This window comes from Impatiens glandulifera, chromosome 3, assembly GCF_907164915.1.
Source record: "Impatiens glandulifera chromosome 3, dImpGla2.1, whole genome shotgun sequence".
NCBI lineage: Eukaryota > Viridiplantae > Streptophyta > Magnoliopsida > Ericales > Balsaminaceae > Impatiens > Impatiens glandulifera.
Window position 1 is genome coordinate 6,807,640 of NC_061864.1, and position 27,958 is coordinate 6,835,597.

Below are 27,958 nucleotides of genomic sequence, written 5' to 3' on the forward strand. Positions count from 1 at the left end.
ACCATGTTTGGAAACTGAATTTAATGGTGTCCATGTTATACTCAATACTGAATACTCTCATTCAGCATACAATTTTATTTATAAATTATCCATCTCCTCTGTTCAAATTTATACTTATATATAATTAAAATTAAAATTATTAAATTAAATAATAATAAAATTAACTTATAAATTATATATTAAAATAAAATATATTAAATAAAAATTAAAATAAATGCATTACATAAAAAAAAAATATATAGTTTGTGGAAGACTATTTTATTTTTAAATAATAATAAATAAAATTGATTAAAATATTTGTATAACTCTTGTTATTAATATAATTATTTATATTTAAATAAAATAATAATAAATAAACTATTTTTTGAGGTCTATAAAACATAACATTTTTATTATAAGTACTTTGTCATTTGATATTATTATTATATAAAATGATAATAAAAATTTATTATTATTTTTTTAGTTTATAAAGTTATTTAATCATAATGACTATAATAGTTTAAATAGTAAAAATAAATGTATGAAAAAAATATAATGTTCAATCCCTAAAATATTTGAAGTTAATATATAGATATGATTAATGATAGGGGCCACTGACCCGACCCGACTCGACCCGACCCGACCCGACCCGACTCGACTCGACCCGACCCGACATTTAATAAATATATTTTATGAATTAATTTGTATTCTTGGAAAAGGAAAAAATGTTTATTTGAATTTATCTCTCATTTTTAGGACAAGATTGTGCTAGTTTTTAAATTATTTTTAAGAAAATAAAATATTACAATTTTAGCAAATAATTTTGATTATTTAATTTTGTATAATTATAAAATCTTTTTAATTTTTTGTAAATTAAAATACTAAATGTTGAAGAGTCAATTTGATATTTAATGATGTAAATATAATATTAGTCTTATTATTTATTTTATATGCCTATATTAGGGTTTTGGATTTTGGAAGACCACGGCGATCATTTGGGGTTTAAGCTCAATCTTTTAGGGCTTAGAAACTGAGGCCCACGTCTGGAATGGTTGCCGTCTTAATAAATAAACAGGCCCATAAAACCTAAGTTTAGTACATTTCCCCGCACAACAGAAAAGTTTAGCAACTTCTTCTTACGTGCATAGTCGGAGGCCAGCCTCTCTTCTTCCACCACTGCACAGCGCGGCGCCGACTTGCACTACTTCCGCTTCCTTCGTCTGCAACTGCAGCAGTGGGAAGCGTTAATTCGTCTTCAACTAGCAGCTACACTTCGTTTTCAACTGTAAAGTGCGGCGGCGACAGCGCAATGGCATCTTCCATTGCTGCTCAGCTTGAGGCGATAAAGTCTTTGGTAGTCACTGACTCACAATCTCAGAAAAGACCCTTCACTCGTCCTTCTATTTTATTCGACCCCAAGAAAGCAGCCGACATCGACTTGGATACAATTCTTAGCATTGCTCTATCTGGTAAAATACACATCCCAATTATCCTCCTTTTATGTTTCCTTCGTAGTTTTTTTTCTTCAATAAAAGCTCATTTTTTGTATTTTACTCTCAATTTACAGGTTTAGAGGTCTTAATAAGCACGGATGAAAGGTTTAGAGCTTATAGGGGTGATTTATTTAGTCACCAGAGCAGAGAGATGGATAGAGAGCTGATGAATATTGAAGAAAATAACAGAATTAATGCATCTATTAGTTCGTACTTGAGGTTACTATCAGGATATTTTCAACATCATTCTGCAGTAAAGACGCTAGAATACTTGCTCCGAAGATTCAAGTAACGATTTTTTGTTGTTTTTATCTGTCCTACTTATGTGGAAGATTCCAAAGTTTATTCTTTTATAAACATTGATGCACTTTCAGGATACATGTTTACAACATGGAGGATCTTATTCTGTGTGCTCTGCCTTACCATGATACACACATTTTTGTTCGAGTTGTTCAACTCATCGACACAAGGTAAGTGGACTCCTTTGATCGGTTTATGTGTCTGCAAATAAATGCATCCTTCTATTTCTTTGAGATTAATTTCTCACATAGTAGTTTTAACATTGATCAATATAAATGCTGGTTACACGCTGAAGCTTGAGCTGTTTCCATATAGACATATTAGTACTTAAATTTTGTTAATTATTGTTATAGTTGTTTTGTAAGTTAAAGATTTAATTGTGCAGAAATAGCAAATGGAAGTTCCTTGACGGTGTCAAAGCATCAGGTGCCTCACCTCCTAGGAGAATTATAGCCCAACAGTGCATTCGTGATCTCGGGGTTTTGGAAGTTTTGTGCAATTATGTAAGTACTATACTTGTTTTCCTGTATTGACCGGAAGCTTGTACTGCGTTTTATGTGCATATTGAGCTGATCATAATGTTATTTACAGGCCACACCCACAAAGAAGAACCAGCCTTCAAGGCCTGTTGTTGGCTTATGTACAGCCGTTATTGTTGAGGCTTTGGGTTCTCTAGGAACTATTGGCGGTGATGTTGTGAAGAGGGTGATTCCTTATGTCATTTCTGGATTGCAGCTTGACAACAAAGGAGATCTGGATCAAAAAGTGGGTCACAATATGGTTATCTAGGCAGCATTATTTAATATACAGTGTCTTATTGCCCTATTTCTTCGCACCTTGATTATGGGGATGGATATCGGCAGAAGCACATCTATGTGCAATGGAAGTTAATTGTTATTTGCAAATTAAATCAAGTTTCTCTTTTGATAAATCTATACAATTTAATGCTCGCGCTTTAAATGGTTGAATTAGCTTTGATTAAAATTCTTAAAAGAAAGCCTGCACTTTTCCTTCCAACAAGTTCCTCCCTTCATTCTTAAAGCACGAGATGTCCTGTTCTTTCTGGAGATATTAAGTTTTGTTAAGAAGCAGTGAGGTTCCTGGACAATGTTTTTATTTGAGTGTGAATATGTTATATACACTCCATCTTTCTTTGTATTGTCTATATCATTGAGTGGGAATTACCACTTTTTGTACTATGAGTTTTCAATGCTTCACCTGAGTTTGCAGTGTTTGTTTTTTCCCCATTAATTTATCCCATTTTCATCAACGCGATATGGCTGCTAACCTTCTAAAATATATTTATGCAGGCTGGTTGTTTGATGATTGTGGGTTTACTGGCAAACAAGGTCAAAATGTCTTCTAAACTTGTCAAAAGCTTAACTCGGTCTGTTGCTGAATTAATGAGAGACGATGCCAAAGATTCTGCAGATGTGCAATGGTTTCGCATGTCCTTTATGGCATTGATCAATCTGGTTCAGGTGAAGTATATACTTGATGCAGCCTCTTGCTGAATGATCACCACCACACATGATGTTGACATATTTTATGAGCGTTATGTTAGGCTTTGTTGGTTCATTATTTTGGCATGTTCTTAATTTGTTTTTTTTTTTTTACTTTTTCTTAGTTTCAAGATATGGATGTTATCCCCCAAAAGACCGTGGATCTCCTAAAGGAATTAAGGTAACTTATCTGGTTATTATCCCCTAAAATATTATTTCCTGCATTTTATTGGAACACTTTATATAAAATAAGGCTTTCCATGTTATTGGATCACTACAAGTCACTTCATGTCTTTTTATTTGTAAAACATCTCGACTACTCTCTCTATTGGTTTTTCCATTTCCAAAGAAACAAAACATCATTTTCTTTAACATCAGTTACAGTACCTTTGTATTTGATCCTAAACAATTTTCTCAAGTTCATATGTAGGGGAATATAGTTTTATAAAAAAATTCTTGCTTAACTCACTCACCTATAAACCACAATAATCTACTAGAATGTAACATGGGGAGTATTTCATAAATGTATGTCTAATATGATGCATTATTGATTGGTTTGTAGGGATCTTCCTGGGATACTTGCTGCTCTAACTAGAGACTTTAATGTTGATAAATTTTTGGCTGTTCTCCTTGATTCTCTAATAGAGTACAGGTGCGCTGATTTTTCCATTCCAGTCTTTGAAGTTATCTCTCTTTCATTTTCATTGTTAAAGGAATTGGTTGTTATGCTTGCAGTTCATCTGATGACTCTTGCTGCAACACTTTGTTAGCTTTGATAGCAACTGTTCCTATGAGGCACTTTATTCATAGAATTGTCTTTAAGATTCTTCATTCTTGCATGAGGTTGGCAAAGAAGAAGAATGGTTTGGAAACTCTTGAAACAGGTTTGCTTAGTTGATTTACCAATTTCTTGTAAGTTTGCAAAGTGAATTGCCAACTTCTTATTTTCTTTCTTTAATACTGTGTTTGGAGAACTCTTAGGAAGCTTTGCCAAGAAAGTTTTGGTCTCTATAAATAAGAGCTACCCATCGGAATTATTGGAGGCTGGTCGGAAATTTATGGAGGTTTGTCTGTCAAATAGTTTGATAACTCTATATCCATTTGTTTATTCTTTGATGATAACACACATTGAAGTTACATGTTGAGTTCATAACATGATTATATTGTTTATATTTGTCTCTAACTAACCAGTTCTCTGATCAATATTACTTTCTGGTAGAATGCTGAAACACAATCAGAAGATCATGGTTCAGCATATGATACTCTCTGCAAGATTTTGGATGGAGGTTTGGATTCGTCAGTTGAAATATCTGATTCAAAAGTATGGTTTGCTTTGGAACATCCTAAGGTATTCCTTATTGGGTTTGTTTACTTCTTTAATCCAGTATCTTTGCTTCTTGATTTACTTTACTTGACCATATTAGCACCTATCTTCACAAACTTATTCAGTTCACTAAACAATTTATTAATGCATACAGCCCGAGGTTCGGCGATCCGTGCTTTCAGGATTGAATGCACTTAACATTTTGAAAGATAAGGCTAGTGATGCCAAAGTGAGTTCTTATTCCCCTCTCCATTTTGTATATATTCATGTTCATAGCATGCAAATACTGAAATACAACTTCAGATATCCACTGCTTAAATGTTGGGTTCCACTTTTCTCTTATTAGATGTAGATGGAAGATCATTTTTAGAGTAAGTAACATATATATCTGTAGAATAGCTCGTTGTTGAGTCTGAATATATTTTGGAACTTGTATATGAGTCACTACTTAAGTGTTTGCAGAAGATTGTCCCAAACCCTATGGTATTACATAGAATAGGTGCGGTTTTCAATAATTAGCGTGTGTCTCTGCCTATGAAGTAATAAATTTGTTAGATAACAGTATTTTTGTATATTATGTACTTATGGCTTTACTTTAGGAGCTGGGCAGAGAATCAACAAATCTTAATGTATCCTGCTATGCTTTCTCTTATGTTAACTACACAAAACTTCAAGGAATTTGGCACCTTACTATCTTTCTATTTTTTCAGTTTATGCCTTGTCAAATAATCATTGCTATCTTGTGTATTAGCTGTTAGTTTAGTCTAATATTGGTGGATCTTTTCAACCCAAACCTCCTGGAAGTTATGAAGGATGAACCATGTTGCTTGATTGTGTTGGTTTGCGTGGTTTGACCAGCTTGCACCAACCATTACTAATTTGAAATTTGCATATCTAGTTTTTTTGATATCTTAGATTATACTTCCCCCCTTTTTGATATCAAACTTACTACTAGGATTTACAGGTATAGTTTGTTATCGGTTTATCATAACCCCTTGCTTATTCCCTTCTTATAACATATTCCTCATATTAAGGAAAATGATATATCTTAATTCATAGAAGAACCAATATGGATATTGATGGCCACTGATATTTTTTTGAAGAAGGGTCAACTTTTTATTAAAATAAATATGGATATTGATGCCCACTGAATACTTCCTAATTCCATCTTTTTCTCCAGGGACTTGTAGCTGTCTGTGATGCTATAGTGCGCCGGCTTCATGACGATGATTTGACTGTGGTTCAGGCCGCACTAAGGGTCAATAAACTGTCTGAAATCATAAATCCATCAACGCTTCTTGATGCACTCCAACACTTGCTCCAGAGATGTATTAGCATTCTCATGACATGTCAGTGTCTTTTTGTATTATTGTATGGGACATTGTCCCAATTAGTTCATTCATTAACCTGTTTATTTCTTTGATTCTTGGTTATTTAACTTCCATGTTCATATTTACTAGAATTTTAAGAAATATAGCAGCATCAAGAAACTGTAGTGGAATTCTATTCTGGTATTTTGATTACTAAGATAGAGTGCTAATATTTGTATTGAGAAGACTGGAGAATTGAGGTTTGAATGACAGCCAACCTCCATAGATGCACATGTGTGAAAGCCTTGTAAATCTTTCTAGAATGACAGCCAACCTCCATAGCTGTAATGAATTTTGGAGCTGATATATCAGCCCTTACTTTTTGATAATGTAAATTTTATTAAAAACTTGGAGACCATCTATAAACATGCTGTTATATGTCCTTGTATTACCTAATAGTGTATCTTGGATAATTTCTGCAGAAATTTCAGCTTATTTTTGTGTGGAATGCTCGAGAATATTAGAATTGTAGAATATAGAACTGATGTATTGACTTCTTTCTCACTTTCTCTTTGTAAATCCTGGAATCTTTTGATGCAGCTACAATGGAAATGTCACTTGCAATTGATGCTGGTATATTATGCATGGAGGCTCTCTCAGACTTAAAAGATCAGTTTGAATGTACTAAGCATGTTGCCACAATGATTTTCCCCTTATTGTTAGTTCTCCCTAAGGTATAATTTCTACCTGATACCTTTTTTTTTGGGAAAAGCTTGATACTTTTTGATGCCTTCTCCTCGAATAATTTCACATTCCTTGTGTCATATTTTCTTGACTGTCCATAATCTCTTTTGCAATTTGCAGACTCAACGTTTAAACTTGAAGGCCATAGAATTGGCCAAGAAAATCAATTGGCCTTTCTATGAAAATATTGGAACACCTCCAATTGAAGAGAAGGTAAATGTTGTATTAAGCATCCAAAACTATTTTTTTCCAGTCAAATTAGTATGAAACATCTTTCTATGATGTGGAATGACATAAGATGGTGCTCTTTGCCACACTTAATGTAGTATGTAAATTTTCGTTGAGTTATCAAGCAAATCGTGTACCTTAAGGATGTTGATGGCTTGAGTTTGAGTAAAATCTTCAAGTGATATTACGTAGGCCCTTATATTTGGTAACATATGATGAGTCATCAAAATTACCCACTCCTTCCCTTTTACCTTGCCGATCATCAAGAATCTCGATTAATGGATGATATTCCTTAGCCTCCTAAAATAAATACATTATTGTGCATGTCATAGTTAACTGCAACTCCTCTCCCAGCCCAGCAGTTCCGCAACTACTACCGTGGTTGTTGCCAACGGGGATCCCCCATTCCGAAAGGTTACTGGGACATTGGAATTCAATCCAGCTGTCGTTGGAACAGCTCGCAAAATTCAACCACTTCACCTACTTCATTGCCCCCAAACTTTTCTCGTACCTCTATTGAGGATACGAGAGATGAGATGAGACGGGAAAGGTACCAGAGGGAAAGAGGGATTTGTTGGATCTGGCTCCAGTCCTCCGGTCAACTCTTCATTGCTATCTCTGTGATTAAAAAAATATTATTGTGCACGTCATAGTTTGACTGTTGATTGGAATTTCAAAAAGCTGGTCTGATTCATTTATTGACTGCCTAAGCTTGTCCAGTTTGTGTAGTACTGTTTAGACTGATTAGTTTTAGGTAAACTTTTTAGTGTCGCCTTTTGTTTGTCTCTGTTGCACATGGGTATGTGTTAATCTCAAAGAAGCCAAGAGATGAAAAGAAAATGCCACTCACATATGAGATGGTATTACTGTAATTATTATCTTAAGACTCACATATGGTACTAGTGCATTTATTGATATCTTATAGGCTTATTGAATATGAATATCATTTTTTCAATATGCTCTGAACGGAATTCTCATTCTTAGATTTTTTTTCTCTAATCAATTCAGAGGCTGAAACAGAGTTCCATAACTTCTTTCAACAAGGATACTGTAAGAAGGTTTGCAGAAACAGTCTCATTGGATCCAGCAAAACATATACCGTGGCTTGTTGAAAATTGCAATTCTTCCGAGTTTTCAAAGACATTATTTTTCTTGGTCTTATTGGATTTATCCATGGAGCAGAAGATTGGTATCTTTTCATTTTGCTTCCTTTCAATTACAATTTTGGTGTTAAGTTCTGGCTTAATTTTGTTATATTATGAAGTTCCTTCATTTGACAGAGATAAAGTTCATCATTTTGTCTCTTCCAATCAATGTAGTTTCCCCATTATTTGGATTTTAGAATGCTTCTGTGCCGAAAAGAAGTTATAAGCTTAGATCATGTTTTTAGATGGTTGCATTAGCTAGCAGGATCAAAGCAGCCTGTGAAGGCTGTTGCACCGTGCTAGCTGTAGAGAATTTACATTAGCTCGTGTTGAATTTACATGTTCTTTCTGGACTTATATATTTATGTTTTTTTATTCTTCTATTATCAACCTATAGAAAAGTTTCCCACACATGATGCTCCCATCATCAGAACATCAAAGAGAGTTAGTACCTGCTGAGTATTTTTTATTCTTCTGCATCTCCTAAATTAAATTTAGTCCCTTACGCTATAAATGTGCCTGACATGTCCTAATAATCTAGAAACTTAATGCTTTGTGAATGCCCCCTTTAATTGGCAAACAAATCAGTCCAGTTCACTTCATTTACAGTGACATTTTTTTGTGTCAGATGATGTCCAATTTCATGCATTACATGATGCTTGCTATCCAATTCTTAAAACTGAATGGAATCTATTGGATTCAACTGGAGAAGTACCTAACGAGGAAGTATGATACTGGAAGCCCTTGATACTTTTTATTTCTCTTATTACATTTTTTTATTCTTTTAACTTCTGACACTGCCATTAATAGACAAGCATAATAATTATGGATGGAGACTGCTATATATTTTTGGAGCAACTTTTTCAAGTCAATATTGGTGCCAAATTGAGACAACTCAATGCTGAGATATTGCTTGCCTTGTTCTGGAGGTTGCTGGAGAAATTTTTTACTACGGTTTCATCAGGTTTCTACAAGGTTTGTAGTTTTTTGTATTTTTTGTTCTCATCATCTTTGGAACAACCCACATCTATTTACAATTAATAATCACTGCAAATGTTGCCTGGAATTTCAGGATGATGAGCAGGGTTGGCTGTCTTCACTGCAGGATTTTTTTGTATTTTTCTCTTCATCTAAGTCAAAACATGTTTTCCATAAACATCTCAACTTTCTAGTCACAAAATCCAAGAATTCCCAAGGCAGATTTCTATCTAGATTTTTCACTGAAGAAGGTTTGTTTTAATGTCATCCCTTTTTACTGCCATCTAATTTGACATTTCTGATATTGTTTATTTTTTTCATGCTTTTGAGTATTTATTGTCTTTTCTATCTTGTTTATTGTGCTTTCATTGACCCTCTACTAAATCTTTTCATTGTGCTTTCATTTATCAGTGAAAATACTTTTGGGACACAACATATTTAAAAAAGCTTTATTTGCTAAAGTTTAAATTACATTCCTTGTGTTTTGTATGAGAAGTATATGCAGAACATAGAGTACAGTTGTTCCAATTCCTTGTATACATAATATCAGGGTTGCTGCTACTTATTCTGTATTCTGTTTTGTGTATTCACTGACTTTACTTTCTTATGACAGGTATTCCATTAGCTGTCCAACTGGAAAGCCTTCGCTCTTTCATGTTTCTTTGTTCTCAATCAGATGAAGGTTTACTTGTCCAACTTCTGGCTGAATTTCCTTCACTGCTTGTTCCTCTGTCAAGTGATATTCAGGTTATACATCTCTTTGGTTGAAGATTTTCATTCCAAGTGTACATTTAATGATTTTGTATTAATGACAAAAATATAATTTTTTCCTTTTTATCCAAATTTATGCATGTTATTATATTCTTTCAGGATGTGCGAGCTGCGGCCATGAAGTGCATTGAGAGTTTATCTGCTCTATGGCCTCGTGTAAACCTTTCAAAATATAAAACCAGTATGAACCCCATGCAAACTCTCTAATTGGCTAATTGTTTGTATCTTACCTAATTCAGCCTTCTTTTTTAAAACTATGACAGGTGAAAGTGGAAAATGGAGTCACTTTCTCGGGGAACTGCTAAGCTTAATGGTTGAATTTAAAGCATTGTTACTATCTGATAGAAATGTGCTTTTCTCGTTTTTTACATCTGTGCTGGGCTGCTCACGCAATAATCTTCTACTGCCAGAAACAATTGGAGAAAGGTCTATAACTGATTTTATAGTACTTTTTTTTGTTCATCTTATACATATTCCAGGCCATTGTATGATCCCGTTTTAGTTTATGGTACTTTGTGCCTATACCATAGAGAGTTGCATGCCTTCACTAAAATATTTAGTAACCACATCCCATTCTTTTCAGGTTTGAAAAATCTAAAAAGAACCAGATCATGCATTTCATTGTTGGCTTTGCTCTAACCCTTCCTTCTTTTGCACTGGTAAGTTGTCAAAGGTTCTTAATCTCTTTTGCTTGTTGTACACTTGTATTACTGCTGTGCTTGAGCAGCTATTTTTTTTTATAATTGAGATCTTTGTTAACAAACTTGTGTTCCCCCCGCCTTCTCCCTTCACTTTACAGCTAAACATCCTTTCTTTGGTCAAAGGAGTGGATGGTCAACTCTTACATGTAAAAGATGTTAAAATATTGGCTAGCACGCTTTTGAAAAGGCGCCGTGAATATCATATTCAACATGCAGATTCTTGCCAAAAGTTGTCAAAGACAGAGGTTTATATCCTCTGCCTTCTACTGGAGGTATGTGAAGTTGCATAGAATTTATTGTTTGCATTTATGTAGGTTATTGTTATATGGTATTTCAAAGTAGGAAAAATATCTAAATTATTCTTCTCTGATTGGTAGACTTGTGCTGAATTTGTGTCTTCTTCACCTGGTAAATGTGAAGACCTACTATTGGAGGTGCTGCAGGTAAAACATTTAATACCTCAATTCTTGTATTTACAAAGTCCATTATATATTTTACTCTTCACAACTGTTTTGCATAAGCAGCAGGGTGAGCCAGCCTCTGAAGATCCAGCTGTTTTGCTGCCTTTCATAACTGTCTTGAGGAGTCTCACTAACTCATTGTTTGGAGCTATGAGTAATAAAAATCAGGTTATTTTTAATTCTTTTCACTATTTTTTTTAAATGGGCTATTCAAATTATAAAAATTCTTTCCCCAAATTTAAAATACTTATGAACCCACTAGGGAAGCTCAAGTGGCAATGGGTGTTATCTCGGAGACCAATGGTCTCAGGTTCAATTCCCACTTGAACTTCCTGATCATATAAAAACCTCAAAAACTTATTTCTTTGTATGTGACTGGATTCTCAATACCTGAGTAATGCTACTTGCTATTTAGAAGTGGTCAATAGTTTTCTATTGTCATTGGCCATTAACCATGGATGGGATAAAGTTGACTACATTAAGGACTGCTAGTTTAAGCACTGAATTCATCCTAATTTGTTTTCTTCTGTATTATTTCTTCTTTCCACATATTAGGAATAGGTTCTGCATTCTTTCTGAACTTGTTTGACTTGTTTTTTCATTACAGGAAGAGATCTTTCGGGAGCTTGTTTTTCTTTTCCGAAGCTCTAATGGTGATATACAAAATGCTGCGAGGGAGGTTCTGCTACGCTTAAATGTTAGTTCCTTATTTTCTCATAGTTACATTCCTTTTTTGTCTTTTTAAAATAGTGTTTGACTTTCTTCTTTGTTTAGTCTTTTGGTAATTTTGATTTTCTATATGGTTATACTGTATTTATGAATGCATGTTAACTAATGGTTGCTTCTGTTCAAGGAATTGCTCTCTTTCCCATGACTCACTGTTGTCCCAATGCCTTTTCAAATCTATTAATTAGGAGGTTAATGTTGGTCACTTTATTTGTTCTGACTGTTTTCTTACTGATATTTGCAGATTACTTGCTCAATTATCAGTAAAATGCTTGACCTTGCTCTCGGCCAGGACTTTTGCCTAGTTGGTTCTAAATCTAGGAAGAAAAGATCTAAACTAATGTCTCATGTAAACTCCTCCTTCATTGGTGGCGAAAATGGGGAGAAAATTATCTCTTTCCTTGGTTCACTCTTGGATATTGTGATGTTGAAGAAAGAAATAGAGGGCAGGTATGTTTTAGTATTTCCCTTGAACTTGTCTTTTGCAAATAATTGAACTTTTTATATTTCTTTCAATATTCTTTGCAAATAATTGAGATCATATAAAAACCTTCCCTTGCAGATTTTCTCTTCTTGTGCCGTTGTTTAAGGTTCTCCAAAAGATATCTATGGATGATTTTGTACCCAATGAAACTTTATCCAGTCATATAAGTTACATTCAGCAGACACTACTATTGATTATTGAAGATATTACTGCTTCACATTTACCTCACACTCTGGTTCAGGTTATCTCCTGTTGTAGTGATTAAATGGTTATCATACGAAACTCCTTGCATATTTCATCAACTTATTTATTATGATTAATACTGGGTGCAGGGTGAAATAAGTAGTGATAACTTGAATCTATTAACCAAATGTGCACGCGTTACAAATGATGCAAGTGTCCGCAATGGAATATTCTCCTTGTTTTCTACCCTTTCAAAGGTCACGCCGGCCCTAGTGTTGGATCAAATACCAGATGTTGTCGTGCTTATAGGAGAATCAACTCTAACAAAGGTTTGCTAATTATATATTCATCTCTATTTCAAATTTGAAGTGATTTTTGTTCATTTTTTTAATGATTTTTTTGGATTATGATCCAGATTATTGTGTATATAAATGATTTTCCATCATGACCAAATAATATTGTAATTTTAGTTTCATTCATTTGGTATAGAGATTTTTTGTATTATGATCAACATGAAAAAGGATTCGTAACACAACAACCCTATTGTGCTTTCATTCCTATTCATTGATTACTACCTTTGTATATTTGGATAGGATTTACATGTATTTATGCACATTTATGTACGCTAATCAAATATTTTGCCTATAAAAATTTGCCTGTTAAATTATAAATAACTTATGAGATTTATGACGAGTCATTGTTTACTGCTTAACGCAAAATTGGTAAACATGAAACCTTTGATTACATTTGCTTGTGAGTTCACACTTGAGCTGTTATACATAGTTTTGTAATTTTTTTCTTCTATATTTTTTTTGGGACAGTGGGACAATCATACACAAGAAGTGTTGCAAAATCTCATATCTGCAATAGTTTCATGTTGGTTATCTCAGAATAATAGCATGGAAAAGTTGCTTCAGGTATGTAATTGAGTGTTCACAATGTCATTATATGCAGTTCTTAGTTATAGGTTCTTCAACCCTCTGATTTGTCTTCCAGATGTTTGTCAACGTGTTGCCAAAAGCTGCTGAGTATAAGAGGCTGACAGTCATGGTTCACCTCTTAAGGTATAACATACCTTCTTTGGCAATTATTAATTCTTTGATATATGTTTGTACTAACAAATTACTTTTTCAGGACTCTTGGTGAAAGTACGAGTTTGGGTTCATTGCTTGTTCTTCTTTTCCGTTCCTTGGTTTCAAATAAAGGATTATCCATCATCAGCGACTCCATTCAACATTCAAATCCCATGAGTTCTCTTATTCGCACACAATGGGAATATTCATTTGCAACACAGTTGTCTGATCAATTTTCATGCTCAATATGGCTTCCTGCCCTAGTAAAGTTGATCCAAGAGATTGGAAATTTATTGTCTGGTGGTGGACCACCTTTTGAATTGCTTGTTGCTATGCAATTCATTTCGGATAAAATCCAGGACCCTGACATTGCATTCAAACTTGACTCCGCTGAAGAATCAGAGATCATTCAGGTTAGTATTTGCCTTGGAATTCCGTTTTTAGTTCTTTTTGATCTGTTGGTTACTTGCAATACTCCACCGAGACATGAACTATGAGGCTGATGTCTCACTTTTGTTTCCCACCAAAAACATCCTGATTGTAATTTCTTCCTTTTGAGATCGGCCTATTTTTTAAAACAATTAAAAATTCCACTCAGTACATCTCTTTAGGTTTATGGGCCTATTTTTTCTTGGTAAGAATAGATCCTTGTACATGAAACTAACTTGGGTTGAAATATTTTCGTTGGTCCAATTTATTGGCTTTGTAATTTTTGTTATACCTTCCATGATTAGCTGCATTCTAATCTGTATATTTTGTGATGCAGAGAATGGTGGGAACAATTATGGAACACGTGGTCATCTTAATGCAGCAGGTCGACTCAGCTAAAAAGCAAAAGGCTGATTCTGCTATTATCAAAAAGGAAGTGAAGGAGTGTATGCGTTCCATTCTGAAATGCAATATGAAGGTGCTGACGTCCACTACATACTTGGAAACCATCATTAGATTGCTGGGACATGCAAATAGGAATGTTAGGAAAAAGGTGAGCACAATTACAACGCATCTGCATGTTCATTTGAGGTTTTCATGCTTTAAATGCTATTTTGATATGTAATAGAGAGTATTCCAGGAAATTACTTTTGATATGTAATGATATTTATTTGTGAACTGCCATTTTTTTGTGACATCCTAACAGACAGATCTTTCTTGAGCAGGCTCTTGGGCTTCTATCTGAAACACTAAAGGATTTGGGGACTGGAAAAACAAAACGTGAGAAGAAGGGAGTCAACAATTTAACGAAGTTATGGAGTAATCCCAATGATAAGGCCGTGGAGTTACTGAACAGGACATGTTTAGAAATACTGAAACTTGTTGAAGACGCCAATGGTTCACTGAAATTGGCCGCAATTGTTGCTGTGGAGGTTTTGGCCCACAGGTTTCCTTCCAGCTATTCTATCTTCAGTGTGTGCTTAACCTCCATCACCAAAAATATTGCTTCAGATGATGGGGCTATCTCGTCATGCTGTCTGAGGACAATAGGGACTTTAATTAATGTGCTTGGTCCAAAGGCTCTTTCCGAGCTTCCTAATATCATGGAAAATTTGCTGCGGAAGTGTCAGAATTGCACCTCTAGCCAATCAACAGATTCAAAGGATTCCTTTTTCATGTCTACTCTTGTTGCTTTGGAGGCAATTGTTGACAAACTTGGTGCTTTCTTAAATCCATATCTCGGAAGCATTCTCAGACTCATTGTACTGCATCCTTTTTATACATCAGGTAGTTCAGACCAAAAGTTATCATCGAAATCCAGCGCAACTAGGAAGCTTATATGTGAAAAAATTCCTGTAAGTTTGTTGTTCTAGGTCTCTTCTGTTTATTTTGCATGAATTATATTTTCTGATGTATTATTATATTATGCTTACCAGGTTCGACTCTTACTTCCATCGCTTCTCAGCATATGTTCCGAGGCTATAACATCCGGTGAATCGAGTTTATCAATTGTTTTTGAAATGTTGGCAGATTTGGTGCGTACGATGGATAGACAATCTGTTAACGCTTACCATACAAGGATTTTTGATGCATGTTTGTTAGCACTTGATCTTCGCCGCCAAAACCTTGTCTCGGTTAAGGACATCGATCTTGTTGAGAAAGGTGTCATTGATGCAACAGTTGTTCTCACTATGAAACTCACAGAGACTATGTTCAAGCCTCTTTTTATCAGAACTGTTGACTGGTCAGAGTCAAATGCGGGCACAGACAGAGCAATATCTTTCTATGCATTGGTTAATAAGCTCGTTGAAAGCCACAGGTCAGTAGTTGTATTATCCACATTTCATTAGACTATTAATGATCTGAATGGAACTCATGAGAAAGTTACAATCATATATTTTATTGCAGATCGTTGTTTGTTCCGTACTTCAAGTATTTGCTGGATAGTTCTGTACGCCATCTGATAGGTGGTGCTGAAGACTCAAAGGCGACTCCGGTGCCAAAGAAGAAGAAACAGAAACTTCTGGAAGTAATTGGAGAATCAAAAGATAATCACTCTGAATTATTGCCTGGCATATGGCATCTGCGTTCTCTAGTTTTGTCATCATTGCACAAATGTTTTCTGTACGATACTGGAAGTCTCAAATTCCTTGATTCAGCTAATTTCCAGGTTAGTCTCTTCCCCCTTTTTTCCTTCTTTCTCCAGACTGTTTTGTTTTGTTTTGTTTTGTTTTAGTTGTTGATATGCCCTTCTTCTTCTGTGCAGGTCCTGCTCAAACCTATTGTTTCCCAGCTAGTTGCTGAACCACCATCTTCTCTTGAACAACATCCAGAAATCCCTTCCATCAAGGAAGTTGATGATTTATTGGTTGCTTGTGGCGGTCAGATGGCTGTTGCTGCCGGTTCAGATCTTCTTTGGAAGCCTTTAAATCACGAGGTGAGTGCCAAACCAATGTTTTATGTAGTTATTTGTTTTTATGACGTGCAGGGCCATCTTGTAGAGCATAGTCAAAATTGGTATAAGATATTTTTCTACATAAGAATTTTTGATATTTTTAGATTATGATACCAATTATTCTGTGATTTTTATTACTTCATATTGTATACAATTTACTTTTTAGATCATAATCAAAATTATAGTGTAATATTTTTGCTTCATATCCTTCTTGTGGTTAGCTAGTCTATTTTGGTATGCACACATAGTCTGTTGACTATCACTGTGTGTCATCTGTGTAGCACTTGCTCCTATAATTTTATTTAGAATTATATTTATATCTCAATCTGATTTATTTTGAACAAAACGAAATATAGGTTCTGATGCAAACTCGAAGTGAGAAGGTTAGATCCCGGATCCTGGGATTGAGAATTGTGAAATATCTTGTGGACAACCTGAAAGAAGAGTATTTGGTTCTCTTGCCGGAGACTATTCCCTTCCTTGGCGAGTTGCTTGAAGATGCAGAGCCTTCTGTTAAGGTTCTGGCTCAGGAGATTCTCAAGGAAATGGAGAATATGAGTGGAGAAAGCCTTGGACAGTATCTTTAGATGTTTCCAAGTTTGAGAAGAGAGAATGGAAGATGATCCTGTGTTGTCCAATGTGTATAAAAAATATCAGATTACTTATTGGATTTGTTTCACACATTATTGTTCTTAAATTCATAGGAGTACTTACTAGGAAGCGGTTTTGTAGCTACTTATGCTTCCTTGACAGTAATTTGCAAATTACTTTGGGTTATTTTATCATTTTTCATCCTTCAGTTTGAGTTTTAATACCTCTTCTATATTTCACTTTGAAACAAGTCTGACTATTATAATATAATGATGAGAAACAAATAAAGGAGTGCTGCCATCGTTGTCACCTTCAAACAGTCATCTGTCCCATGTTGGGCCCCTGAGAAATCCCATTCCCATGTGGTAGTTAGCATTTGTTTATATATTTCCAAAATCATTTATTCCTTCTCATCTTGTGATCCTATCTTTTAATTATTAAATTATTTAACCTAGTTGACTGGTTATTGTCTTTATTACTCATAGAATGATATTTTTTTTACTCAATTATTTCATCAATAGTATGGTGAATAAAGCAACTGTTCTCAATTAAAATAAGGCAAAGGGAGAATATAACTTGGCTTGTAAGCAAAAGTAAAGAAGTTTCTTGTGCTCTTGCTTTCTTGGTGTTTATTGGAATCATCATCAATTCATCATGATCACTTGAATTGTGAAGTGTGACTTTACTTAACTTAAAAGTCACATCTTTGCTACCATAAAAATTATAAAAAAAAATGGCCTTTAAAATATTAATAGTTTATAATATATTTTTTTTTGTAGGGATATTAGAAAGAACAAATTACTTATATTGAAATGAGTCAAACTTATGGAGAAAATTTTCAATTACAGAAAATTCTAACCCTTAATCCGTACCCTCTTTCTCTCTCTTTGTATATCTAATTCTTGTAATCCATTGAGCAGGAATCTCTGTCGACGTCATTTGTTTTCTTCTTTCCGGCTTTTTTCTTGCCGGAAAAAAAATGCAAAGATTGATCAAACGTTTTCATACGTTTTATGTGTAGTGCATCATTCTATTTATACAAGGTTACAAGTGTGAAACGGTTGAAGTGATGATGGAGAAGGGTAAATCGGAAAATGACGTGTGCTCGTCGGAGACAGCAAACGGAGGCCAGAATGTTTGGAATTGTGAAGAATCTAATGTTTCTTCAGCCAATCATCTAGTGGTCATGGTTCATGGAATTCTCGGGAGGTGAATGAATATATGATATGTTGGAACCTTTTTTATGCTTAATGGTTGGGGTATTGATCGATTAATTTATTTGTATATCAATTCCGTTTCGAAATCCAATCTGTAGAAAATTTTGGGGTTTATTTCTCGATCAAATCTATATCTATTAGTTTAGAGATAATCTTAGTTAGTTTTCACAGATTCCGGTAGGTATTTCTGTGATTCTTCCATGTTCAATTCACCTTTGTTTGATGTCTAAGGGGGTTCTACTTTCATTTTCTTATTAATGGTGGGCTCTTCTAAAGGGTTTATATTTTCACCGCTTTGAATGATTAGAATAACACAGGAAGAACATGGTGTTGCTAATATAACGCGTTCTCCTTCCATAGACTTGTGTAGTTGGACTTGAAAAACGTTCAATTGATGTTTTCCTGTTAATTTGCACCACATTGTTTGTTTATGGTGTATATTGCTTTTGCAGTTCTGATAATTGGAGGTTTGGAGCTGAGCAGTTTGTACTCAAACTACCAGATAAAGTGTTTGTTCATTGTAAGGGATCCTCCGAATTATACGTCTTGCCTTCCTTTCATAATTCCGGTTGCCTCTTAATCTTCAAATTGCAGTCTAATTGTATCTGATGACGATGGAAGACAATTGATCCTTGCTTCATTCTATAAATACAATAAATGTGTTTGAATGATCATAATTTGCTTATGATAGGTAGTGCGCGAAATGGAGCCAAGCTGACATTGGATGGAGTTGATGTAATGGGTGAACGGTTGGCGGTGGAGGTTAGATTTTCCCTTAGCATCGTTGTCATGCAAATTTATCTCTTTCCTTTTGCCCTTCTTTAGAATGTAATTAATGATTTTACACCTACAGGTGCTAGAGGTTATTAAAGCGAAGCCAGGCCTACAAAAGATTTCCTTTGTCAATCATTCTATTGGGGGAGTGGTTGCAAGATATGCAATTGGAAAACTTTTTAGACCTCTTTCAGTGGAGAATAAAAATAATTTATCCAATCAAAATTTTGACGAAGAATTTCTTAAGGGTACAATAGGTGGTCTGGAGCCTATTAATTTCATTACTGTTGCTACACCTCATCTTGGTTCACGAGGAAACAAACAGGTATCATCCTTGAATGAACTAGAAAGGTTCATTTGTTCATTCATCGGCTCCATTTGTATTTTGATCTGATTCACTTTTGCTTGGGCAGGTACCCTTTCTCTTTGGTCTAACTGCCATTGAGAAAGTGGCTGGCCATGTTGTTCATTGGATATTTGGGAGATCAGGAAGACATCTTTTCCTCACAGATGGTGAAGATGGGAAGCCTCCATTATTTAGGCGCATGGTTGAAGATAATGGGGAATATTTCTTCATGTAACATTTTATTTTAACAAGTTTTATTTCCCTTGCAGCCAATTCAGAAAATCTGATCTTGCTGACATAGTTTATATTGATTTATGCAGGTCTGCCTTGCACTCCTTTAAACGTCGAGTTGCATATGCAAACGTTGGTTATGACCGTATCCTTGTTTTCCTATTCTCAGCATGAATAAAACTAAGGAGAGAGTCTCTTAATAAAATAAAATATATTTTTTTACAGCCTTGATTTCCATTTTTCTGGTCTCATTAGGAGTTAATGTTTTGAATTTTTCCATCGGGAACTAGGGAAGCAGAAAATGGATTTATTTACTGTACTAAAAACAGTATTGGCCCCATTTGGAACAAAATATTTTTGTTTTCAGATAAATGGTTTGGACAACGAACATAGGAAACAAAGAAAGATAATGTAGAACAGATAACTGGATACCACATATATACCTTTAATTGTCATTGTTTTCCATAATGAAGTTCTCAAAAGATATTGTGGGGTGGAGGACATCATCAATCAGATACAGTAGTGAGCTTCCAAATGTATAATTTTTTTAGCCTGCAAATCTTGTTACTTAATTTGTTGATTTTCAATTTACATTTCTTTGCTGATTAGTATTTTACATTGTTTTAAGTGGGGGGATTCCTTGAATGAGAAATATCCACATGTTGTATACGAAGAGTTCTGTAAAGCATCTGATGTTAAAGAGAGTAAATCTGGTACTGACAGCTCCGATAAGTTAGAAGGTGAGATTCGTTAGAAAGTTTTAATTATGTTATTTTAGTGCTGTCTTTTCCCTCTTCCTGTCAAGTGGAATGGGAAGTAGGGATTTTATATATATTTTTGCAATAGGTACAAACTATTAATGTGATGTTTCAGTTGCTTCTTAATCTCTGGTCTTTGCAATAGGTACAAACTGTATCCTATTTTGAAACTTGTATTTGTCACCATCATAATCCTATGAAAAGTGATTTTTTTTTTGTTTGGTATGACACTTTTTCTCTTGATCCAAATTATAGAGTAATCCTTTGTTTTATATGGTGTCGATATTTTTTTTTTCTGAATTATGATCAGAAGATAATAAACATAACAAAGGTAGATTTTTTCGTATCATAATCAACATGAAAGTTTATATACAAAAACAGTCTGGTTCTTTTCACCTGATTTTCTAAAGAGCTTTATGTATATATTTGTATTTGAACACTTGTACCTAAATTTATATATATATATATATATATATATAATTTTATTTTTAAATTGAGATTATTATCCGGTGTTTGTTTGTCCAGAGGAGATGATGACTGGTTTATCAAGGGTTTCATGGGAAAAGATAGATGTTAGTTTCCACAGTAGCAGACTGAGATTTGATGCTCATAATTTGATTCAGGTGTGCTTCTCTCATCACTTTATTCTACAAGATGACATTTTTCTCTCTCGAGTATGGATTTGCTTAGTTTGCGGATTTCTGTTATGCATTCGAATCTTGAAAATTATATTAGATACTAGTCTCTGTCCTTTTAACATTCTACCAAAATATGCATCATGACAGGTGAAAGATCCTTACATGCATTCAGAAGGAGCAGATGTAATACAACATATTATTGACCATTTTAATCTGTAAAAGTTCACTAACAAAAGATCTGATTGTTTTGAATCTAAAAGTTCCCGCAAGCAAACTATTAGGCTAGTGAAACATATTTATTTCATTCATTGTAACTTGCAAATCAATCATTAGTGAAAATATGAATATAGTTATGAAATTGAGGAACTGTACTGTAACACTATTTGATCAAGTTAATCATTTTGTTCTGAAAGTTTGCTTCTTCTACTTAAACAGTTCTTATTCCAGTTGTGTTGAGAGGAACAGATAACTTCATTGATTTGAATTATTCTTTGTATTTGTCTCTCAATTTATTAGGTAAATCTTAAGTTAATTATTTGAGAAATAAAACATCATTATCCATAACAAATGAGCCCAGTTCAAATTGCCAACTTCTGTTTCCAAACCAATTATTGGTTTCAAGACACCAAAATCAAGTTAGCCACTTAGCCCTAACAGAGACAAACTCAATACATGTGACATCTGGAAAAAAAACCTGCATAATAAATCATAGATCATCAGAATAAATAGATTATCATCTTTCATTATAGCCTCAATCACGTTTGTGTTTGTTATTTTAATTTGCTCGATGAGATCCGATACTTCTTCATGGTGCTGTCAACCCTCTTCACAATTTCCGGAATTTTTTTTTCTCTGTTGCTTCCCGTTCAGAAGGAAAACAACTCATCTTGAGGAATATAAAACCTTCAAACTCTAACTCGAATCATTTGAGGAATCTAAAACCTTTTACACCTTTTACACTCTGACTCGAATCATTTGTAAGAGGGTGATCAAGATTATTAAAGATATTACATAAGAGTCTCTGATTAAGTTGATGTAGTTGCTGTCTTAGGCTTGACTAGGAATGGGCTGAGGCCCACTCTCCTGTGTAATATACAGAAGAGTCTTTTGGACTTAACTCGCGGCAGGAGACCGCTATACAAGAAATCTGGATAATGGGAGGCTTGTGGCAAAGATTTTTCCCATATCTTGATAGTATGCTTGAAAAAAAGCATCCATGGAATGATTAGGAATGAAGAAATTGAAGCTGCCTAATCAAAGGCAATAAAGAGTGTAATAAGGAATTCATAGTGGGCATGGCGCACCCAGAAAGAACGTGAAGATAAACTTGACTTAAACTCTTTTGTGATTCGTTTTGCTTTTTTTTCTCAATGATTCTTTTGTTTTCATTTTTGTTCAATAACTCATGACACGCCTTTTGTCATTACTCCTTATTTACCATGCAACCTTGCAAGGTGTGCCATTACGGCTCTATTCCCTTGGAAGTATGTGTGGAAACTAAAAGTCCCTCTATGATCTCGTTTTCTGTCGAGAAACAAGCAATTCACAAAAGAGTTATAACAACTATGAAGCTTAGAAGGAAGGGTTTTTAACTTGGCTAGTAAGTGTTCCTTTTGCATCAAAGGCAAAAAGACCATTAACCATATCCTCCTCCATTGTAATCTTCTTAAGGATATATTCTTACAGAATATTCTCAATATTCAATGGGTCATGCCGTTCAAAGCAAAAATTCACCATTTTCATAATATTGGATGATTTCGAAATAAATGAATATATAAACATTTCAATGGAAATGTTATGATATTGGAAGATTCAAAATAAGACGGTTAAATCTCGAGTTAACTTTTAAAATTTTACGATTTTAAAGAAGGTTAACGAGTTTGATTTTATGTAAACTCTTACAATTTTAAAGTTACGATAATGAGAGTTTACGATTTTACGATTTTACGAGTTTATAAATAATTTTGATTTTACGATTTTGTACGATTTTATGTTAAAAAAATAATTTTATATTTATATATTAAAAAAAGATTATTTATACATTAATATAATTAATTTTTTAGTAGTAAGGGAGAGAATTGGAGGAAATGATGTCGTACTACTTCACTGGAAAAATGATAAACGGTGAAAAAGATAAAACAGAGAAAAAAAAATATATGTTATTTTGTAGTGAATGAGATTATGTCACGTATTTTCCTCTAAAATTTTCTCTTCCAAATTCCTTTTTTCAATTATTATTTTTTATTTTATTTTGTATATATAATTTATTTTTATATTGTTATTTACTCATTATTATTTTATATTTAAATATATAAAATTTTAAAATTAGCTAGGTATAAAATAAATATTTATATATATAAATAATAATAATAATATATAACTAATATTTTTTAAATTAAACTCTTACGATTTTAAATAAACTCTAAATTTTACAAGTTTACGACTGGTCATCAATTTTACGTAAACTCTCGATTTTGACAACTGAGTGACATATGGGCTGTTAAGAATATAAGCCCACAACAACTTTTTATGGCTCAGTCTCGAACTACGGGACTCGAACTTTGAATTGTGACATATAGACTCGAACTATCAAAATTTTAGTCATTTGAGTTTTTTTTCGAATGAATAAAACGTGTGTTATCTTATTTTAACGTAACATATTTGTTTTTTTAATTAATTTGTCACGTTTTTAAATAAAATTATATTTAAACACGTTTTGGAGATATTTTTTTCAATTGACTATTATTTTTGAGATTTTCGTATTATAATTTAAAGATAGTTTTGGTGACTATGTAATTTAAGAAAATATTAAAAATTTTTAAATAGAGATATATTTTATATTTATTTTCTAAATAATTTCATTGTAGTAACGGTAATATTATTTATATTTTAAATTAAGTATTTTTTTAAATATACACATTTAAATTTATCGAGTAAAAATATATTAAAATATTGAAAGAAATAAAACAATTTTGGTGCGATCTCACATCAAGTACGATCTCTCAGTAATTGGGCCTATTTTTTTATACTGTACATGTGACTTGATTTGAGATGGGAGGATGTGATCATTTGAAGATCATAATGAGTAATTCGTGATTATTTTTAATTATTTTTTTGGGTAGTTTTTTTCTTCACATAATTATTATATTTTTTTTATAATTTATGTATTTATCAAGTTATTTATTTATTTTTATGTTAAAATAATATTTTATAGTAAATAACTAATTATTTTCGAATAATTAACCTCAAATTTGACACAAGAATATTTCTCAACTTTATGAGAATAATACAATATTATTTGCCTACTATTTAGTGTGACATCTTTCTTAAATCATACTTTCTTCATTTTCTTAAGTCCATAATAAAAAAATGGTCATTTCTTTCAAATTCACCTAATAAAAAGTTATTTATCAAAGGGGATTGCAAATGATGATAATTTTGTTTTTAACATATATCATCTAATATCTGTTATTTATGATTGACTTTTTCCTTCTTTTTGTAAAACTTTGAACAATCCTGTTTTTTTTTTTTTTTAATGAAAAGTTGATACTGTCCAGACCGGTACCCAAACTTTCTTGATTGGTTTTAAATGTTTTCACCACCAGAATCAAATGATTTAATTTAATTATTTAGCCTCTTCCAAGCCCTTAAAATTGAAGCAGCAACATGAATACACGTAAGTCATAATAATAATAATAATAAGTTCCACATCCAATAGAACAATAAAATTAAATGAAAGCAGCAAGAGAAGTACTAAAAATTGGTTCATGCATTGAACCATCTGGTCCTAATTAACTTGAAAACTACATGTACGGGAAATGACAATGGTTTTATAATACATAAATCCCATCTATCTATTGTTCTTATCCAGCTAAGTGGCTGGCCGGTATTATCTATTAGAGCTAGCAATTCCCGTCTGAACAGTTGCCCAATTTTCCCATCAGTTTCATCAATTTGCCCCACTCATTGCCCCCACATGTGCATAGGATGCGGGCCTGCCCGCCCTTTGATGTAAAGAGGACAATAATTAAAGGGACCCATTTGGTTTGGATCGATCAAGGGCCAGCTTCTTCAACTAGCTAGGGCTAGCTTTAATGTCTCATTTTCTTCTTTAACAATAATTAAGTGATCAATAATGACTGGAGGACCATGCATGTTCGGTTTTGAATTAAACCTGATCAGATTGATCAGCATGCAGATGCTTCTTCTCATGCATGCCCACTGGTAATTTCATTTCTTCTTTATATGGGAGGGGGTGGTCCAAATAATAATTGCCCAAATGAGCCTAGCTAGATAGATCGGGATCGGAGGATTTAATCAATACAGTAAACCCCTCCACCATTAATTATGTGTCAATTTCGATTGGGGGATCGATTCTATTACAACTATGTACTTACTGTTCAACTTGCACAATATGGTCATCATTAAGATGTTTCAAGTTCTTGTACTATTATTATTATTATTTTAATCTTGGTGGGTCATGGGTGCGGGACCTTTGTCACACCGAGGGAACCAACTCTCATGTATTTGTGGCCGCCCTCAACGAAGAAGACCGAGTAGTCGATGCAGGCTAGAATTGGTAGCCAAAGTGTATGCTATCAACTATGAAAGTTTATAACCTTAATTAATAATATATGTTAATAAATAAATAGAGAGAAATTGCAGTTGCACTCTCAAAAACTAGACTGGATTCTCTGTACCGTTTCTTCTCATCCTAACAGTTCAGAAACGTACACAAATCTTTAATGTAGAACGGTTCATAATTAATGACATCTTTCGAGAATCTTCGCTTGAACTTGGATGTCGCAGTTCTAAATCTGGATTTTTATAAAAAGATCGTGCTAAAATTTCTGAACTGAAATTTAAATCATTTAACACTCTATTGATCAACTCTTAATTTTTTTTAAGAGTATATAAGTCTCTAACTTTTGTCTGATTAAATTATCATATCAAATAGGTTATTTACTTAGATGTGTGACATAATCATGCACATTTATTGTTTGACTTAACATAAAAATATTAAATTATATTTTTACCTTTACACAAATATATTATTATATTTATGTCTAAATAAACTATAATATTTGTGCCTAAATAAACTATAATATTTGTGCTTTGATAAATCATTTTAATTGAGCTCAATTTTTGTTTTTATTAAGATAACAATTAATATACAATTTATAAATAATAGTTATCTAATTTTGAAATTAATTTTAACATTACCATTTTTAGGGCAACTCCATCCATGGTACCGATCAAAGTGGAAACATCTTGGGTTGGTTTTCATGTAGATAATAAGCGCTTCAGTGTGACTTTGTTGTGTAGGATTTGTTTGAGGAGTTTTGTAAGAGCCACCAAAATGTAATAAAAACAACACATTAACAAGAAGAAAAAAAAAAAGTATCATCACAAGTTTTTTATGATTACATGTAGAGATTAAGTGAGACCGGAGCACCTCAGACAACCGATCTGGCTCCATAATATTCCTACTATAGAAATATGCTTGATCTTCTTTTAGACCTTTGTCGACCTGAAACATAACATCATTCGCGGTCATGGCTCACTTATTTCGGTCATAATATACGTACATTAAAAACTAAAAAATTCACATCCTTCTTATTTTTTTTCACGAATTTTCACTTATAAGCCAATGAATTTATCATATGTATTTTAAACAAAGGTAAATATCATAATTAATTCTCTTTGTTAGAAGTTTCTCTTTAGCGCACATACAATTGATCCAGTTTTTGGCTCGTGTTTAGTTGACGGAGTCCCTCTTTCTTTCCCAATTACGGTTAACATCAAAATCATATGTCGAAACCTCTTCTTCCTCATGTGCGATGTATCCTGACCATATATTAAGCCGCCCCTTCCTCGAAGGCAGCACATAAGCACATATGTACAAACTAGCCATGAAAAATGATTTTTTTTAAAAAAATAAAAAATAATAATAAGTGTTGTCACGATCACATGCATGGTATTAAATGTATGTAAAATTTAAGACTCTTGAATATCGGACTTTATTTTGACAGTAGATTTTTGCTGCCCAAACATTTTAATTAATTACATGATATAAATTATTATTATTATTTTGTAGGACATATAGTAAAAAAAAATGTCGGTAAAAGTGTGCATGCATAGTCCCTGGCCCTGCTTAATTAATACATATTAAAAGAAATTAAAGCAACATGGTATACTGAGCATAATATTATGGTACCCGAAGGTTTCCATACCTTAATCTTATGGTGCAGTGTCCCACCAAGTCTAAGAGCATTGATCTCTTTATCTTATATTATTATAGGTCGTGTCAATTTGCATGACCATGAACCCATCCATAATCATGATCATGGTCATAGACATGGACCTAATACATAACCCACCGTCCAGTTGACTAATTCCGATCACAATATGTCGGCTTACCAATTAGTCTACGCTCTTTTGTGGGCCTCATCTCCCACTAGGATTCATACTAAAGGATGCATCTATTCTCTTGTCCTTATCCTAAAACATTATTTTTTTATTTTGGGTTTTTGGATCATCATCTTATAGAAATTAATGATGAATTGACTTAATTTCCCCGCCCATTGAGCTAACTAAATTAATTAATGGGATCATTGATGAGGTTAAAAAACAAGCATTTGAAGAAACACATAAATAAGGAAAAGAAGAAATTGGAAATATGTAAAGTTGATTTATGATATGAAATCTTAAGAAATTGGAAATATGTAAAGTCATTTTTTATATATAGTTACACTTTTGCGATTATTTCTAGACTAATCTAGGGGCTTTTGAATTAAATGCAATCTTGTATGCATAAACATATACTAATATATGATTAGTGTTGGAAAAAGGACTGAATAAAAGAAGAAACTTAAAAATTAAGTGTAATACTAATATATGATTAGTTCGGCAAAAAATTATCTACGCCTCCGAACACTAAGACTATCAATTAATAAGAAATAAAAAATACAAATATTTAGTGCAATAAATAAATGGGTGAAGAGTTTCTTTTATAGACTAAGAAACTTCTCTTACTCCCTTAATGTTATAATGGGATCTATATATATATAATGATGCTTAATTTTTAAAATGTCCAGATTGTCGGGTCGAGAGTTGT

The 27,958-nt window shown here is 33.3% G+C and overlaps 2 protein-coding genes across 2 annotated transcripts; both read left to right on the forward strand.

Annotated features, from left to right (window-relative positions):
- Positions 1-1,103: 1,103 nt before the first annotated feature.
- Positions 1,104-17,095, forward strand: LOC124930833 (uncharacterized protein At3g06530). The gene is made up of 39 exons (XM_047471193.1): positions 1,104-1,448; positions 1,547-1,760; positions 1,847-1,942; positions 2,158-2,275; positions 2,364-2,537; positions 3,083-3,253; positions 3,400-3,455; positions 3,837-3,926; positions 4,010-4,158; positions 4,256-4,338; positions 4,494-4,622; positions 4,753-4,827; positions 5,779-5,947; positions 6,509-6,642; positions 6,773-6,865; positions 7,889-8,069; positions 8,654-8,751; positions 8,836-9,000; positions 9,098-9,254; positions 9,617-9,750; positions 9,874-9,955; positions 10,038-10,200; positions 10,358-10,433; positions 10,574-10,747; positions 10,853-10,918; positions 11,000-11,104; positions 11,544-11,633; positions 11,907-12,112; positions 12,225-12,387; positions 12,479-12,658; positions 13,151-13,246; positions 13,326-13,393; positions 13,464-13,815; positions 14,169-14,384; positions 14,557-15,186; positions 15,268-15,650; positions 15,740-16,001; positions 16,098-16,268; positions 16,643-17,095. The coding sequence occupies exons 1-39, from the start codon at positions 1,289-1,291 to the stop codon at positions 16,871-16,873; spliced, it is 6,360 nt and encodes a 2,119-aa protein (XP_047327149.1). The 5' UTR covers positions 1,104-1,288; the 3' UTR covers positions 16,874-17,095.
- A 662-nt stretch (positions 17,096-17,757) lies between these two features.
- LOC124931098 (lipid droplet phospholipase 1-like) lies at positions 17,758-21,253 on the forward strand. The gene is made up of 10 exons (XM_047471488.1): positions 17,758-18,086; positions 18,547-18,614; positions 18,786-18,856; positions 18,948-19,193; positions 19,282-19,445; positions 19,535-19,590; positions 19,929-19,981; positions 20,074-20,185; positions 20,729-20,826; positions 20,989-21,253. The coding sequence occupies exons 1-10, from the start codon at positions 17,947-17,949 to the stop codon at positions 21,058-21,060; spliced, it is 1,080 nt and encodes a 359-aa protein (XP_047327444.1). The 5' UTR covers positions 17,758-17,946; the 3' UTR covers positions 21,061-21,253.
- The last annotated feature ends 6,705 nt before the right edge of the window (positions 21,254-27,958 follow it).

Bases quoted from the DNA above. Each gene is read 5' to 3' on its own strand.
- LOC124930833 (XM_047471193.1), top strand. From the start codon at position 1,289: ATGGCATCTTCCATTGCTGCTCAGCTTGAGGCGATAAAGTCTTTGGTA. The intron at 14,385-14,556 runs GTGAGCACAATT...TTTCTTGAGCAG, and splicing joins ATAGGAATGTTAGGAAAAAG to GCTCTTGGGCTTCTATCTGA. The intron at 15,651-15,739 runs GTCAGTAGTTGT...ATTTTATTGCAG, and splicing joins AAGCTCGTTGAAAGCCACAG to ATCGTTGTTTGTTCCGTACT.
- LOC124931098 (XM_047471488.1), top strand. From the start codon at position 17,947: ATGATGGAGAAGGGTAAATCGGAAAATGACGTGTGCTCGTCGGAGACA. The intron at 18,087-18,546 runs GTGAATGAATAT...TTGCTTTTGCAG, and splicing joins GTTCATGGAATTCTCGGGAG to TTCTGATAATTGGAGGTTTG. The intron at 18,857-18,947 runs GTTAGATTTTCC...TTACACCTACAG, and splicing joins GTGAACGGTTGGCGGTGGAG to GTGCTAGAGGTTATTAAAGC.